Genomic DNA, 18409 nt, shown 5'->3' on the forward strand with positions numbered 1-18409 from the left:
GCACTGGCCCTGAGCCTAGTTAGCTTAGCCCAGGGCACAGTCAGGGTCAGTTACCACCAGCATCAGTCAGAAAAATAGGGTGAACATGCTAAAAGGTTGAGTTTTTCACACTGACTATTTGTGGACACCGTATTTCTTGAATGTCATGTGACCTCATTTTACCTGAGGCCACCTTGCATCTCATCTAGGTTAAGCGTTGGTCGTTGAATTCTGCCACTAGTGTTTTTGTGAAGTACTAATGATGATCTGTTTATCTTGAATCAGCTGTTCTGAGGTGTGGGACTTTCAGTTTCTACTTCTCTTGATCTTTGATCAGTGGTACGTGGCCTGACATTCCCTTGGCTTGCCCTCCTTTCTCCTGTTTTAATTCGATTTAGAGAAAACATGATGCAGACTTCTCAAATCAGCTCCAAATGTATACTTTCTGGTATCCCTGACTAATCTCCCTAACTAGATGGTTGGTAATATCAGTTGGAGTTTCCCACCTAGTTTACCTCCATCAGTTCTTCTTTCTTATACTGCCTTATGTACAATTATCATGGCTTGAATAACACTCTAAAGGGCACAGGAAGCCAGTGAAACTTTCTTCTGACGAAGAATTATATTTTTAGGCCACAAATGAGGTTCACTCGTTGCTGCATTTTGTACTAGGTGGAGACAAGCCAGATGTTTCTTTGGTGCCTCCAATATGACCGGTTTTCCAGAGTCAATTCTAGATTGTATTTTTGCATTTACCAGAGGAAGATGAAGGTTTTGTACAATGTATGCAAAACAACGCAATAAGGACTTAAAGAAGTAGAAGCACAATTTTCCTGGGTTATTTACTTATGTCTTTAGATCTAAACTATAGTCTGTATATATATCTAGTTTGCGTACCAATTTTGTTGGAGTCAAGAGTTGACCCATGCAACCCAGCCAGCAAAGATTAAAGACGTTGAATTTTAATATAGTTGCAAGAAGCTCTGTCTTATTTGGATTTAGCTTCAAATAATATGTAGCCATCTACCATCAGGTGATTGTTAAAAATCTTGCCAAATCGGTAGTGAAGCAGGATATGTTATCTTGGCAGGGGAAAATCCAAAAAATGAGCTATGTGTCATCTGCATAGATAAAAGAATTTGCACCAACACTGTGTATTAGCTGTTATAGTAGGCATAGATATATTTTGAATAACAGCGGTGAGAACACTGACACAAAAAGGTAGTTTTTTAACAGTAGGAAAAAAATATAGTTTGAAAACCGGTTGTAGACTGTTAGAAAAGATTCCATGCAAGTCAAAGCAAGGTCTTTTACACCTGTTTGAATGAGTCTGTTTAACAAAATGGAATGGTCGATGACGTTGAAGGCCAAAGGCCTAAGAGAACCAAAGCTCCCAGGTCTATGGGGTCCATCAAGCTACAAAGGTCAGGAAGAACCAAAACCTACCACCAGCTCTGTGCTGCATCTTGCACGAAAACCTGCCTGATTGGTGTTAAAATGATCATTTACTTCAAATTATTCTTGCAGTTGGTAAAAGACAATCTTTTGCACCACCTTAGCCATAAATGAGAATAAGAGATAGAGTGGTAATTTCCTGGATCTAAAGGATCTAGAGAAGTTGTTTTATATGAAAAAGGGCACACAACTGCTTTTCTTCCATTCAGCTGGAATATTGCCGTAGACAAGGCGATGAATGTCATGGAGTGGATTATTTTGCTAATAAAGGGTATCAATTGCTGAAAATATGTTGTGGTGCTTGGATCAAGCAGCAAGCCTGAGGGAAAGCTATTTTGGATCATGGCAATTAGATTTACGCCTTCTTATTGGCTGTGGTAATCAGATCTGTAGTTTGCGATAATAGGACTAGGCCATGTTCTATAACCTTATGAATGGTTTGGACTTTCTATTCTTTTTAAACTTATTTTGATTGTTTTTATACTCAAACAGCAATGTACAAAAGAAAAGGGACCAAGAATGATACATTGAGTAACCCCACAAACTTTGATGGGAATGATCATAGTGTGCAAACGAAAGACCATCCCACAATAATGGATAGGGTTTCTCGCAAGGAAAGGATCTCTAAAAATATTCCCTCCATTTATTCCATATTTTCTTGTATTTTCCTACAAAGCCTGTGCTTGTATGTATAGTCTCTTCAGCCAGAGCACAAGAGCCCATACCACAAAGCCATTTGGTTATTGTAGGGGGGTTCTCTGCCCTACAGTGCCTAGAGCTATATTGTTTAGCAATGAGATAGCAAAAATGTAGTGATACTTCATCATCTCTGGACCCATCCCGGTCATTTGTTATACCCAGAATAGCACATTTGGGATCCTGTATGAAAAGAAAGCCAATTACATCTTGCAATCTGGAATGCTTTTGCGGCCACTATACCTGTTAAGAAAGAGCAGGTTCTGTCATTCAGGTTCTGCACTTCTGCGAAAAGCAGTTGGGACCTTTGAATGGCCATGGCAGGTTCACGCAGGACCTTCTGTTAGTTCCTCCAGTGCCCTTTCTAACGTGAGGCAGGCAAGCAGAGAAAGAATTGTAGCAGGACTAATGCTGGTCTTTTATTGAAGAAAATAATTTACCTCCCATGTAGTCTCCTCTACTTCACCAGAATATCCCTTCTCTCTCTTTGTTTTGGATCGTGATTGATTTTCCATTTTCTTTGCATTTGGACCAGGAGGGTTTGAATGAATTGATGGAGGAATGGCCACACCGGTTTCCTCTGACCTTGCGTATGGTGCACACACGGCCTGCCATTCTGCTGTCTCACCTCAGCACCTGGACACACAGACCTAGCCATGACCCAGCGAAAGTAGGAATCGGCAGCAGTTGTAAAGATGATATTGTAAAACGTTGATTGCTATGAATAGTGAGTTTTCACTGACATAAACAGTATTTGCAATTAGACTCCTATGTTGTCCCTGGATAGGACCAGTTCAACTTCAAAAGCGACTGTTTAGTCATGGGACTGTGATGTACAGCAAACCTATCACAAGCCAGATATAATTGTACACTGAAACTAGATTTGTCATCGGTGACCATTATTTGATTAACCTTTTGTATGGTGGTAGTTGAGACAGTAATAGAGGGAAAAAAAATATAATACAAACATCAGAGACGTACGTGCCACAGGAAATGATAGTCTTTACGATACTAAGGAATGTACACAACTCTGAATCCCATCGCCATGTTCTCCGGTGTAATGCAGTCATACCAATAACAATATCCAGGTAAGTCCTCACTGCCTATACTGATACCACTAAATGCCTGCTACTATTGCCTACCTCTAAACCGATGGATAACATACCGTCTAGCATTTATGATTAAACTAGACTTTAGATGTGGTGTTTAATTGCTATGGTAAAAAACGGTGCAACAAGAAATAATTGTCTAGCGATTTGAGCAAATAGTCCCTTAAAACATCAAACATTGTCAACTACTTTATTTGTGAAATATTGCAAATCGATTTTAGTGTTTTGATGCTTGGGGGTGCAATCCAGATTATGCTCATATCTAGGTAATAATTGGTTTGGGCACATTTAGGGAAAATTCTTTGCTCATGTAGGTTAACACCCATGTTGTGAATGTAGTTTATTGATTAGCCATATATAAAAATAAAACAATTTTTTGACATTAAATACTTATGCACACGTTTGAACAGTAGCAGATATTCTACCAAGGTTAGTATGAAGCAACAATGAGCATGAAGAAGCGTAACAAAGTTGGCGATGTACCTCAAATTAGGTCTGATAACACTGGTCTGCATCATGATTTTCATTAAATGCAAGATTTCTACTTTCCCCCAATCTTTTAGGTTCTGCAAAGAGGAGAAGAATGCATCAAAGCACTGAATCTCATACTTGACATTAATGCTGGAAAACAAGTAACAAATGCATTGGAGCTAAACTTTGACTGGAATACGATACAGGTGAGGAGCCAGAAATCCTAGTTGATATTGGTTCCATCCAATTAATTCTGTTCGCGATGCGCCTCAAAGCCTTTCGCGTTTAGAGCAGTCTGGAGCCAATCATGCACTCTTGCTCCTGGCTCTGGGTTAGCCGGAACTCCACAAGCCACAATAGGTCACATGAGTGTCGAAGTAACAGCAACAATACCTCGAGTTTTGGGGCCGAGTGCATCAGGCTTGATCCAAAACAGTGAAAAGGGTCAACATATTCCTCACCTGCTAATTTCTTCATCTAGATGATATCAAAAACAATTTCCTATAACTACATAATGAAGGATAGTGAAAATTTCCTGACAACGTGCAGTCAACGACAAGGTTAAACTATAGTCAAACATGATTGACATATCAAAAAAAAAAAAAAAACACACATTCTGTCTAAGAACACTTTGTGAACTTATTGCATTGGTGTGAGTGTAAACCTTAATTTTCTTTTGTGTTTGTGGCTTTATATAGTGTGAAAGTGGCACTAGGGCATTAGGGAGCTGCACATTTGGTGGACAGAGCTACAAGAGTTAAATAATAAGATGCCATACATACATCACATGGGGTCATTGCAGAGGATACAAAATTCCACCTACGTAAAAATGTCAATGAGGAGGAAGTATCAAATTGAACAGGTATGCATGAGAGGACTGTGCAAGGGCAAAATCACATAATTGGGCCATATATATTTAGTCTTAAAAGACGCTCCTTCTGAAGCCATGATAAAATTCTGATTGGTATGCAACACACTTAAGGCCATGCACAATCTTCATCCAGAATACTTCGAAACCACACGGAGGAAGTAAGATCGTAAGCATCACTGGCAAGCTAAGACTGAAAACAAAAATGTTTAAATCTTGTAAAGAACACCACCATTCACTGGAGCAGCACCAGTGCTTAATTTAAGCCAGTGGCTGCCTCTGCTCCCTCCCCCCTTCAAACACTCATTTGTGGGAACCAACACTTATTTTTCCTGATCTGACATTTTCTGAGAGCAAGAGAGGGAAAATCACACAGAGGAGAGAAAGAAGGAAATATCGTCACAAAGGGAGAAAGCTGGAACACGCAAGAGTGAGATAAAAGGGGAAGGGAGTGTCTGGCAACTGATTAAAGAGGCTTGAGTTAGATTCCAGGTAAGCAGCATTGGTATTGAAAGTGCCGGTGCCAACCAGGGGCTTCTGAGCTGAGCTTTGGACACCAGCATTTATTATTCTACAACTTTAAACACTGTGTAGCACCATCCTTTGTTTAAAAATCCATCTTGCCACCTTGCTAATGCCATCCTTAGCTCTCCTCCTGTTTTCCTCAACCTCTAAACTACCTCTCTCACTCATTCCCGTGTATCTTTCTGGTTTCAATTAAATGTTCATCTTAGCATAGAAGCACAACTAATCATAATATCTTAGTCTCCTTCCCCCTAAACCTTTTCTCTCCTTTTATGCTCCACCCCAATTTCCTCTTCCTTCAACTTATATGCCCCATTCTCCCTCTTTTCTTCACTTCCCTGCTCCTTCTTTTCACACTGACTGTGGTTATACCTCCCCACTTCTTCTGCCTAAGTCACAATTTGTTTGACTGCTGAGTTTTAGAAGGAATTTGCTAATGCTATCCTGTTGTATTCATTTGTGGGCAAATGTTTGTTACATGTTTGCCTTGCGACTCCAATATATTTGTATTGTAAAGCACTCTGACAGCTTGGTAGCCTTGTGCTCTATAAAATGTCAAATAATTAAATGAAAGGGCAGGCACTCACAAATCCGGTGTATGGTGGATTATACCATAGAGGTAACCTATTGATACTGATAAGTAACACAGTCGACATCGTTGAGTTCGCTACCATGCAAAGTAAGGGACGAGAAGACAAACAGGGAAAACAAACAATGTCTTCAATGCACAAGAAGAAAGCTCCCTATGCATCAAGATTATTTCTTTTTTGTTTTTGTTTTTACACGCTCCTGCTTGGAAGTATGTGAAAAATGAAATAAATACCACAAAAAACAAAGCAACCTGCTTGGAATTCATCTGAGCTTTAAGTTCATTCCCTGCACCAGTGGATGAACTTTGTCTCTTATGCTTATAATTATTAGGTGACAAGGACACTTTAAATGTTGTGAATACTATACTTTACAATAAATCATTTGATGCATTTAATGAAGACCCTCTACTTGTTAAGTACCCTATTGTTAAATTTAGTAGTGGAGGTCCAGTTTGTGTGTTGATATCTGTGCTAGTCAAATCTCAAACTGCACATTGTTGTGCAATGTGAAGTTATGTAGTTTGCGCAAGTCACTAATAGAGCACCATATAACTAATCGTCTCCTCTTTTCAGGGCTGTATTGATGTTGATAGGATAGCTTCAATGGGCCATTCATTTGGCGCTGCTACAGTAATTCAGTGTCTTACCCAAGACGCCAGATTCAGGTTGGTGTGAAATGTCAAATACATAAATTGTTATATCTGAATAGCATTTTTAGCTCATGTCTTTACTACATTGTGAAAATCTGGTCTATTGACGTTTCCGTTTCTTGCCTTATAAGAACATACTTTTCACTTTAGATTGATTTCATGTAGCAACAGCATTTGAACTTTAGCACATTGTTAGAACTTTATATTTTAAGGATTATGGTATCCTACACCTAAAACTGCAGTTATATTGTACTTTAAAAAAATCATTATTTAAATGACTTTGTTAACTTAATAATGAAAATATTGTGTCATCCAGGCTCCATCCAAACATCTTGGAAACACAAAGCCTCTCAGAAAGAAGCTGTCATTTAAAGAATTTGAATATCCCCTCCCCGCAAACTATATCAAGGCTTTTATCTGTCCATCACCAAGCATTCCATCCTCGTTTCTGTTATTTACACCTTTGTGCGGGTCGTAGGGAAGGGGTTTGGACACTCAAGAACCTTTTTGGGCATTTCACCTCTTTTTGCTATTTGCCCTTCTTGGAAAGATGCGTTTACCTATTAATATCTTATTACCATTTAGATAAAAAAATAAATTGCATTTTTTTTAGAGAAGCCAAATTCCCTTGTAGGCCACTTTTAAACAATGTATGCAGCATCATGGTTTCTTCTCAATGAATGAGCTTCACATGGAGGGATAGCCACCTCCCCATGGCACTTGGCCACCTGTTCAGGATATAAACCCTGCACGTGCACATGTGAGTACTGATTGGTTGGAAACCACCCAGTCACAGGTCACTGTTGAGCTCCACAAGGCTTGTTTGTCTTGTTTGAGGAACTTTCACGCAGTGGGTTTGTGACATTTCAGTGTGGGAATTCAGTAGAGGCTTGTGAGCATGAGCTTTTTGGAGTAGATTTGACTTTGTAACTTGGTACTGCCTTTTACAGTTATATAAGAGGGATTAGGTGTCAGTCATTATACCCATTTTACCATCACTTGCCAATAAGTGTGTTTAGACCACTTTCCTCATTCTACAGATGTCTTCTGCCTGTTCAGGCGGTAACCAGTTTGTTTACGTGTCCTAGGTGGCACTTCTTGGTTGGAAAGCACCCAGTGACAAATTGTGGTGACATGTGCAACAAACCTATGGACGTCTGATAAGGCTATGGTGCTACCACAGAGAAGAGATCCTTCCTTGCAACACCATAGGATAGGCTCCTGCAGGAAGGCTGATAGGCGTCAATGCCAGACTCCTTCATCAGAGGTTAAATCTTATCATTCCTTTTTACGTAAAGCATAATGGGTACAGAGTAAAGGAATGGGCAGGAAGAACATAGCAGGCAGCTTAATAGTTCACACCAGTACAGAAAACATTTCCCTGTGGACTTGTGGGGCTCTAAATGAGTGGCTTTACATACGTTTCCAGGATTGCAAACGACTTAGAAAATATTTGTGAATATCAAAAGTTAGAAGTTGTTGAAGGGTCATTTCATTTGGCAGGGTCTCACCTCACATTCCCTTGCCCCCACACCAAACATTACAGTCCACTTGGCGGATTCTTCACCATGGTTAAAGCACTTTGCCCTTCAAAATTTCAGATAAAAAATTTAAAGGATAAATTGCTTTTTTTGTGCGCTAAAAGTATGCAAAACTCTTTGAGACTCGATCCCTGAGCTAGGGAGTGTGTTCTAACGTGACCTAGGTTCTGATTACGACTCCTCCATTTGACCATTAAAGGCCTATCACTTTACCACCAGACGACATAATTTTACTTCCAAAGCGTGCTCAAAATTGAGCTAAATTACTCTATCTCTCTTATCTTCTCTGACTGCAGTCTGTTACCATTGGAGTCCTCCTAACCTTGGCCCAATCATGTTCCACCTGCCCAATAATCTAAATAGGCTGTGTCCTAGTTACACCTACCTCAGTAACACTCTGTTATAGCTTAGGTAAGCATCACATATTACATTTATGCACAAGTTTGTCCAAAACATTAGAATCTAGCGAGTAATGATAGAGATGTAGGTCTATGAAGAAGTATCCCTGGGACCTAACTGATCGCACCTGGTGGAATTAGGGTCTCCTACATAACATGGGAGGGTCAGGTCATAGAATACGATGCTCACAGTAAATATTCTATCGACCTAGCCCATTGGCACAGAGAGGTCAGCTTTATAAGCTATAAAGTCAGCCTGATAGTTTGTTACCCCACTGTTACTCAGCTTTTACCTGGCACCTGTTACATGGAATATGATACAGGAATGAGGACCAAAACAAGATGGATGCTTCGATATCGTCGGTCCCTGAGCAGTGGTAACGGCGATCACCAGATAAGAGGTTAAGGATGATGGGCTAAAACAAAATGCTACAATATATATCCAATACATTGAGACGTATTTAAACAATAAGAAGCTCTCGTCTCACCTATTAGCTCAAGATGTAAATTTTTTGCATTTAGTGACTCCAGATATGCATTTAAAGATCCGGTAATTCTGAGCAAATCCCTTAATCTCCCTGTGCCTAAAAAACAAAAAATTAATGTGTCCTTGTGTAATATAAACGGTGCTCACGTAAAGGGTGGAATGCGTACCCGGTTATTAAAGAAAAGTGACACAAGATACCAGTGAATCAAATTAAGCAATGAAAGCTTCCTTTTCTCAATTTTCATGAAATCTCGTGAAATTTAGCAAGGAAAAATTACACGATTTCGCACAGTACTTTTTTTTTAACAGGCTTAAGTGAATAGACTTACTGATGCAACAATTAGTGGAACTTCACAAACATTGTTACAGTCCCACCTCAGCACCGAAGACGTTACTCTTTTTAGCGTTCATAGTGACATTACACCATCCCTTAATTCTGACGGGCAGCCGCATTAGTTTACACTTGGGAACTGTACTGTGGCTTGGGCATGACCGGGGGATAGCCTAGGCAGTCGCACTCCAGATGAGGCAGTGCTCAAGGCAGCAGGTCCAAAAGCACAACAGTATAACAGACAGCACTGCAAAAGTTATGGATATGAGTTTTATGCTTTTAGATCGAAGATTGCCTGGTTGCAAAGGCATATTGAGGGACATGCCAAAAGCTTACATAACAATGCACTCCACCGATTGTTTACCTGTTCTCTATTCATCTCCCAGCTTATAATTGTTTGTCCATCCCATGGAGCATTGCCTCTTTACCATGTATGTGCTTGTCTGGTGTCTGTACTCATAGTCGGGGATCTACTTTTTTCTTTTTATATATGTACTCAAAAAGAGTACATGTGTTTTCAAGCCATCTTCCTCTTGTACTTCTCTCTGCCATTGTGCTGCTGCCTGTCCCCCCTGTGTTTCTCCATCATTGTCTCTGTTGCACTTGCTTATGTGCTTCTCGTTGTAGCATCTGACCCACCAACTGTACCATGTTGCTTGCATGACTCCCTGCCACCCCCTGTGTTGCTTCTGTGTCTTGTTTTGTTCGATGGCATATGTTGCTGCAGATACACATGTTTGGCACAGTCCGCTGCCTGGTGTTGGGCTCGGAGTATTACAAGTTGTTTTTCTTCGAAGAAGTCTTTTTTGGTCACGGGACCGAAGGACTCCTCCCTCTTCGGCTCCATTGCGCATGGGCGTCGACTCCATCTTAGATTGTTTTTTTCCGCTGTCGGGTTCGGACGTATTCCTTTTCGCTCCGTGTTTCGGTTCGGAAAGATAGTCAGAATCTCGGAAGAAAGCGTCGGTATTGTTCCGTTCGGTATCGGGATAGTTAGGTACATCGACACCGATCATCGGAAGACTTTGGGGTAGCTTCGATTCCCCCATCGGGGCCTGGTCGGCCCGACCGCGTGCGAGATCGAAGCCGATGGAACGGACCCCGTTCCGTTTCTGCCCAAAATGTCACAGTAAGTATCCTTATACAGATCAGCACTTGGTCTGTAACTTGTGCTTGTCCCCCGAGCACAAGGAGGATACCTGTGAGGCCTGTCGAGCCTTCCGGTCCAGAAAAACACTCCGGGACCGAAGAGCCAGGCGTCTACAAATGGCGTCCACGCCGACAAAACAACGTTTCGACGACGAAGAGGAAACATTCTCGGTTCCGGACTCAGAATCCGGAGACTCCGACGTCGAACAACAGCAACAAACTGTGAGTAAGACGTCGAAAAGTAAAACCATCGAGAAAACGAAAGCCCAGGGGACGCCACTGCCAACAGGCCATGGCTCGACCCATAAAACAGGCGACCCGTCGAAGGCGCCGAAAAAGGGCACGCCCATAGCGAAGACACCCGACTCCGGTCGAGGGACCGCCATGGAGCAACCTCGGAGCCGAGATAGCGGCTCCGAGAGACAAAAACAAGATACCGGCACCGAAAAACATCAGCACCGAGAATCCATGCCGAAAGGAACAAAAATACTGTCGGTGCCGAAACCGAAAAAAGATTCTCTCTCGGCGCCGAAAAATTCCACACCTTCATCCTACACAGAGGAACAAGGAATAAGTGGCCAGATGCACAGATTTGGACAAGAGCTCCAAAGTGTAGAATCAGACTACACACAAAAGAGACTGTACATCCAGCAAGACACAGGGAAGATATCAACCCTTCCCCCAATAATAAGGAAAAGAAGAATCGGTCTCCTCGAGGATGACGCACAACCACAAGCCAAAGTGGTTAAAAAAGTCACGCCTCCGCCCTCTCCACCACAACAGGCATCGCCGGCACAAACACCGCCACAAATGCACTCACCAGCGCAAACTACCATAAGTCAAGATAATCAGGATCAAGACGCTTGGGACCTATACGACACCCCAGTGCCGGACAATGATCCAGATTCATACCCCACAAAGCCGTCACCGCCAGAGGACAGTACCTCATACTCACAACTGGTGGCTAGGGCTGCAGAATTCCACAATGTCCAACTGCATTCCGATCCTATAGAGGATGATTTTCTATTTAACACCCTCTCGGCTACACATAGCCAATATCAATGTCTCCCAATGCTACCAGGGATGTTACGGCACGCAAAACAAATTTTTGAAGAGCCCGTAAAATCAAGAGCCATCACCCCAAGGGTGGATAAAAAATACAAACCACCACCCACAGATCCAGTGTTTATTACTTCGCAGTTACCACCTGACTCCGTAGTAGTAGGGGCAGCTCGCAAAAGAGCAAATTCCCATACATCTGGCGACGCCCCACCTCCGGACAAAGAAAGCAGAAAATTTGATGCGGCAGGAAAAAGAGTAGCATCACAGGCAGCCAACCAGTGGCGCATCGCAAATTCTCAAGCGCTGCTGGCCAGATATGACCGCGCTCACTGGGATGAGATGCAACTTCTCGTAGACCATCTTCCCCAGGAATACCAAAAAAGGGCGCAGCAAATAGTGGAAGAGGGACAAACAATCTCAAACAATCAAATCCGCTCTTCACTGGACGCAGCCGATACTGCAGCGAGAACAGTCAACACTGCTGTCACCATAAGGAGACACGCTTGGCTCCGCACTTCAGGCTTCAAACCTGAAATCCAGCAGGCTGTCCTTAATATGCCCTTCAACGAAAAACAACTTTTTGGCCCTGAAGTGGACACAGCCATTGAAAAACTTAAAAAGGACACAGACACGGCCAAGGCCATGGGCGCACTCTACTCCCCGCAGAGCAGAGGCTGTTTTAGAAAAACTCCATTTAGAGGGGGGTTTCGTGGCCAACCCACAGACACCACCAGCCAACAAACAAGAACCACACCATATCAGGGTTCCTTCCAAAGTGGAGGTTTCAGGGGATATAGAGGGGGTCAATTCCCAAGGAGTAGGGGAAGATTCCAGACTCCAAAAACACCTCCACCTAAACAGTGACTTTCAAGTCACGCAACCCCTTCACTCAACACCAGTGGGGGGAAGACTAAGCCAATTCTACCAATCTTGGCAACAGATTACAACAGACAATTGGGTATTAGCAATAATCCAACATGGCTATTGCATAGAATTCCACAAATTCCCACCAAACATCCCTCCCAAAACACGCAAAATGTCACCACAACATTTAGAACTTTTAGGACTAGAAGTTCAAGCACTACTGCAAAAGGATGCAATAGAGTTAGTACCAGTACAACAAAAAAACACAGGAGTTTACTCCCTGTACTTTCTAATTCCAAAAAAAGACAAAACATTAAGACCAATATTAGATCTCAGGACACTAAATACCTACATCATATCGGACCATTTTCACATGGTCACACTACAAGACATCATTCCACTGCTCAAACAGCAAGATTACATGACCACATTAGACCTAAAGGATGCGTACTTTCATATACCAATACACCCTTCTCACAGAAAGTACCTAAGGTTCGTATTCAAAGGAATACATTACCAATTCAAAGTGTTGCCATTCGGAATAACAACTGCACCAAGAGTGTTCACAAAATGTCTAGCAGTAGTAGCAGCACACATCAGGAGACAACAGATACATGTGTTCCCTTACCTAGACGATTGGCTAATCAAGACCAACACAGTAAAAAAATGCGCAAACGACACCACATGTGTCATACAAACCCTTCACAAACTGGGGTTTTCCATCAACTATACAAAATCACACCTAGAACCGTGTCAGACACAACAATATCTAGGAGCAACCATCAACACATCAAAGGGAATTGCCACTCCAAGTCCACAAAGAGTGCAGGCATTCCACAAGGTAATAAGTGCTATGTTTCCAAACCAAAAGATACAAGCAAAATTTGTGCTAAAACTTCTAGGCATGATGTCATCATGCATAGCCATTGTCCCAAACGCAAGACTACACATGCGACCCTTACAACAGTGCCTAGCATCACAATGGTCACAGGCACAGGGTCAACTTCAAGATCTGGTGTTGGTAGACCGCCAAACATACCTCTCGCTTCTATGGTGGAACAGCAAAAATTTAAACAAAGGGCGGACATTTCAGGACCCAGTGCCTCAATACGTTATAACAACAGATGCTTCCATGACAGGGTGGGGAGCACACCTCAATCACCACAGCATTCAAGGACAATGGGATATACACCAAACAAAATTTCATATCAATTACCTAGAACTGTTAGCAGTATTTCTAGCGTTAAAAGCCTTTCAACCCATAATAACACACAAATACATTCTTGTCAAAACAGACAACATGACAACAATGTATTATTTAAACAAACAAGGAGGAACACACTCAACACAATTGTGCCTCCTAACACAAAAAATATGGCAGTGGGCGATTCACAACAACATTCGCCTAATAGCACAATTTATTCCAGGAATACAAAACCAACTAGCAGACAACCTTTCGCGAGACCACCAACAAGTCCACGAATGGGAAATTCACCCCCAAGTTCTGAACAAGTACTTTCAAATTTGGGGAACACCCCAAATAGATCTGTTCGCAACAAAAGAAAACTCAAAATGCCAAAACTTTGCATCCAGGTACCCACACCGCGAATCACAAGGCAATGCTCTATGGATGAGTTGGTCAGGGATATTTGCATACGCTTTTCCCCCTCTCCCTCTCCTTCCATATCTAGTAAACAAGTTGAGTCAAAACCAACTCAAACTCATACTGATAGCACCCACATGGGCAAGACAACCTTGGTATACAACTCTACTAGACCTTTCACTAGTACCGCATGTCAAACTACCCAACAGACCAGATCTGTTAACACAACACAAACAACAGATCAGGCATCCAAACCCAGCATCATTGAATCTGGCAATTTGGCTCCTGAAATCCTAGAATTCGGACACTTAGACCTCACACAAGAATGCATGGAGGTCATAAAACAAGCTAGAAAATCTTCCACTAGACACTGCTATGCATCTAAGTGGAAAAGATTTGTTTACTACTGCCATACCAATCAAATACAACCATTACATGCCTCTACAAAAGACATAGTAGGATACTTACTACATTTGCAAAAAGCAAATCTCGCTTTTTCATCTATAAAAATACACCTCGCAGCAATATCTGCTTACCTACAAACTACTCATTCATCGTCTCTATTTAGAATACCAGTTATTAAAGCATTCATGGAAGGGCTAAAAAGAATTATACCACCAAGAACACCACCAGTTCCTTCATGGAATCTTAACATCGTCTTAACAAGACTCATGGGTCCACCTTTCGAACCCATGCATTCCTGTGAAATGCAATATCTAACCTGGAAAGTTGCATTTCTCATTGCAATCACATCCCTCAGAAGGGTAAGTGAAATACAGGCATTTACCATACAAGAACCATTTATTCAAATACACAACAATAAAATAGTTCTAAGAACAAATCCAAAATTTCTGCCAAAAGTAATCTCACCATTCCATTTAAATCAAACAGTAGAATTGCCAGTGTTCTTCCCACAACCAAATTCCGTGGCTGAAAGGGCACTACATACATTAGACATCAAAAGAGCACTAATGTACTACATTGACAGAACAAAGCTAATCAGGAAAACAAAACAACTGTTCATAGCTTTTCAAAAACCACACATAGGAAATCCAATCTCTAAACAAGGCATTGCTAGATGGATAGTCAGATGTATTCAAACATGCTATCTTAAAGCCAAAAGAGAATTGCCTATTACACCAAAGGCACACTCAACCAGAAAGAAAGGTGCTACAATGGCCTTTCTAGGAAACATTCCTATAAGCGAAATATGTAAGGCTGCAACCTGCTCTACGCCTCATACGTTTACTAAACACTACTGTGTAGACGTACTAAATGCACAACAAGCTACAGTGGGCCAAGCTGTACTAAGAACATTATTCCAAACTACTTCAACTCCTACAGGCTAAACCACCGCTTTTAGGGGAGGTAACTGCTTTATAGTCTATGCCAAACATGTGTATCTGCAGCAACATATGCCATCGAACTGAAAATGTCACTTACCCAGTGTACATCTGTTCGTGGCATTAGTCGCTGCAGATTCACATGTACCCTCCCACCTCCCCGGGAAGCCTGTAGCCGTTTAGAAGTAGATCATAAATCTTAAACATTTGTACATTTGTAAATAATTATTATAAACTCTTAACGTACATACATATTCACTCCATTGCATGGGCACTATTTATAGCAAACAACTCCATCCTCACCCTCTGCGGGGAAAACAATCTAAGATGCCCATGCGCAATGGAGCCGAAGAGGGAGGAGTCCTTCGGTCCCGTGACCAAAAAAGACTTCTTCGAAGAAAAACAACTTGTAATACTCCGAGCCCAACACCAGGCAGCGGACTGTGCCAAACATGTGAATCTGCAGCGACTAATGCCACGAACAGATGTACACTGGGTAAGTGACATTTTCATTCCACGCCCCCTGGCCTCACTTTGCTTTGTTCCTCCATTGGTTCTACTCTCCCCCACTAGCTTTAAACAAATTACTGACTCTGATCGGTAACTTAACAAACTAAAAAGCGGCTGCATCATTGGGAGAGAGGGGCGCAGCACACACCACTGACCACTTGTATTGTGGAAAAAAGGCCACTTTATTGAAATAGGTGCACATCATAAACATTACCTGGGCAATCTGCCTTATAAAACTAAAGCTTTGCTATGCATCAACTGAACTATCTAATGTCCCACTCCCCACCACACCCGTCCAACCAACATACCCAACCCCACAACCATCTCCTTCCTATTGTAGTGCATTCAACAGTTTGCAACCGTAATTTTCCCCTACAGCCTATAACTGCATGTTGTAACCCCCAAGCAATTAAACGTCCTATACTTAACCTTGACTTCCACTTAGTCCAGGTGAGAAGTTGTTCACCCACTCCCTTTCCACATGGTTCACTAATGGCAACGCCAATCAAACTTCTTTAAACTCATGCAAAATTATCCAGGCCACCGCCAAGCACCTGTCTCAAGTGACAAGTGAACAACCGCGACCTCCAGTTGCTACCTGTCCCAACAACAAAGCCAGAGTAAAATAAGCCAAATTAAGACCAAAATATTCCCAGAAAAAGCTAAAATATTTGGGGACGGGAGGTTGAGGCAAAGAGATTACAGCTAAGACTCCCAGTCACCCGTATCTAAAATGGTGGCAAGTAGCCCGAAAACAGCCCCCTGGGGTACAGGAGGCATTATTGTAGCCCAAAGCAAAATGTTAGTCACTGGACTGCACCAACCCTCCCAATATCCTTGTGGGGGGGGATGGGGTGGCAGACCTTCCTGTGTTTGGCTGCCCATCAAACCCCCATTTTCTGGGCGAGCACACCCCTACAAAATGAAGCGGTGGGCACGGAAAAGTATTTTTTTTTCTTGTTTGTTTTACTCAAGCCATTTTGTGCTGAGTTGTTACAATCCTGTGGCAAAGCCAATAGTTCTCATAGGTGACCTCTATTGGCTTTGCCTGTGCTTGTTTGCCAAGAAGTCATAAAGAAATGCACTGTAGTCTTGGCAGCAGAGCAAAGAAGGCTTTGAATGGGAGGAGTTTGAGGCATCAAAAGGAAGCTCGCTGGTGAAGTGCACATGCTCAGAGTAGTTTCCGATAGCCATTGCAATTCTTATCAGATTGTGATCTACAAAGTGCCTGTGCTGCACCGGTTAGCTTTGTATCAAGTCCTGATCTTTATTGGAAGCAGTGTTTGGAACACATGTACTGTTTCTGTTTGTCCTGTCCAGCTGTTCATTCCCTTCCAAAATCATAATAATGGCAGTAAAAGGAGTGGAATGATTACTGTGGAAGGGAGAGAGTCGAACACTAAAACCAAGAGAATCTTGTGAGATCTGGAAAACCAGTGAACACTGTTAGTGACTACTTTTTATTTTACCGGACATAAATTACATTTTGTGACAGATTTAAAAATCTTTCTATGCAGTCACTTAAAATAAGACTGACCTGAAAACCTGTTAAACAATGGATAGAAACTACACCTTTTACCAATTATTCTACATTCTGTATTACCTTTCATATAGTTCAGTTCTGTGAATCTGGTGAGTGCGCACTTTTTCACCAGTACAACACTGGTCAGCGGAGGGCCTTCCAGTTGAATCCTTTCGAAGTTTAGGAAGTGATAATATCTAGGTCTGTGCAACACACAGGAGAGATGTAATGCCTATTACCGACTGCTGAGGTTTGTGTGCCATTTTAATAGGCCTTATACCTAGGTAAATATGGTTTCTTAACCTCAGAGGCCCAGGTATTTTCTTGCAAAGAAAAAGTCTAAAGACTTCCTGCCTTTTCTATATCAGTAGGTGCAGCTGTATCAAGAGAGAAAATGTAAGGGACCCGGTTAGGCCACTCTATCCTGCAGAGAGTTCTTATGTACTTCTTACATCCTTGGGTTCTGTCGCATAGTGTTGCCCTTATAGCCATGTGTTGGAATGTGGATGACGGAACGTGCGAGATGCAGTCTGGGAAGCGGGTGGCAGGTAAAGCCTGCATGCCAAAGGCCGGCATCCAGCTGGAGTTATGGAAATAACAGCATTTGCTGAGCTCCTATAGAATTTATTAACAGTGAAACTATTTACATTTTGTATTTCAATGATATAACTGTAATATTAATTTCACTGTAGGATGATCATTACTAATTTAAAGTTCTGTACACTTGAGCAAATTGTCTTCACACCCTATTTATGCCATTTTTTGATGCTTTCAATAAATTTGTCCCTCACTTTGATTGATTGTAACTTACACTTAGAACCATTGAGGAATAATGATAAAACAAAGCATGACCACTCGCCAAAATGCTCATGATACCCAACTCCATATATCAACATGAAACTGCACAATTCATCCCCCCAAATTGTAGTCTTCCTTTGTCATAAGGGGTATAAAATATACAAAAATGAATTTTTAAAACTTAAACCTGCAGTCACACTATTCCCTCTTCTCAGCTGGGGAGCTCTCTGTGGAGGTCATAGGATTTCCAGATGCCCTAAGGCAGAGCTTTATATATTAAAGAACAGAGGGTTTCTTGATGGCTAGGACAAAGATTATATATCAAAAGATTGGGGGTCTCTGGGTGCTCCAGAAAGGAGTTCTATATATATTGAAGGACTGGGAGTTCCTGGAGCTCCCCAATAGTGACTTCTATAGCAAGGGAGTAGGTCCCTGAGTACTCCACAGCAGTGATTTGT

General features: G+C 41.9%; 1 protein-coding gene across 5 annotated transcripts in view; it reads left to right on the top strand.

The window, feature by feature from the left end:
- Positions 1-18409, top strand: part of PLA2G7 (phospholipase A2 group VII) — a 274794-nt gene that overhangs the window by 162005 nt on the left and 94380 nt on the right. For all 5 annotated transcript variants that reach the window (XM_069236079.1, XM_069236082.1, XM_069236081.1 and 2 more), the window contains 2 exons: positions 3803-3916; positions 6267-6358. In XM_069236079.1, coding sequence (XP_069092180.1) covers positions 3803-3916; positions 6267-6358 — 206 coding nt within the window. The remainder of the gene's footprint in view (positions 1-3802; positions 3917-6266; positions 6359-18409) is intronic.

This window comes from Pleurodeles waltl, chromosome 5 (assembly GCF_031143425.1).
Source record: "Pleurodeles waltl isolate 20211129_DDA chromosome 5, aPleWal1.hap1.20221129, whole genome shotgun sequence".
NCBI classification, from domain to species: Eukaryota; Metazoa; Chordata; class Amphibia; order Caudata; family Salamandridae; genus Pleurodeles; species Pleurodeles waltl.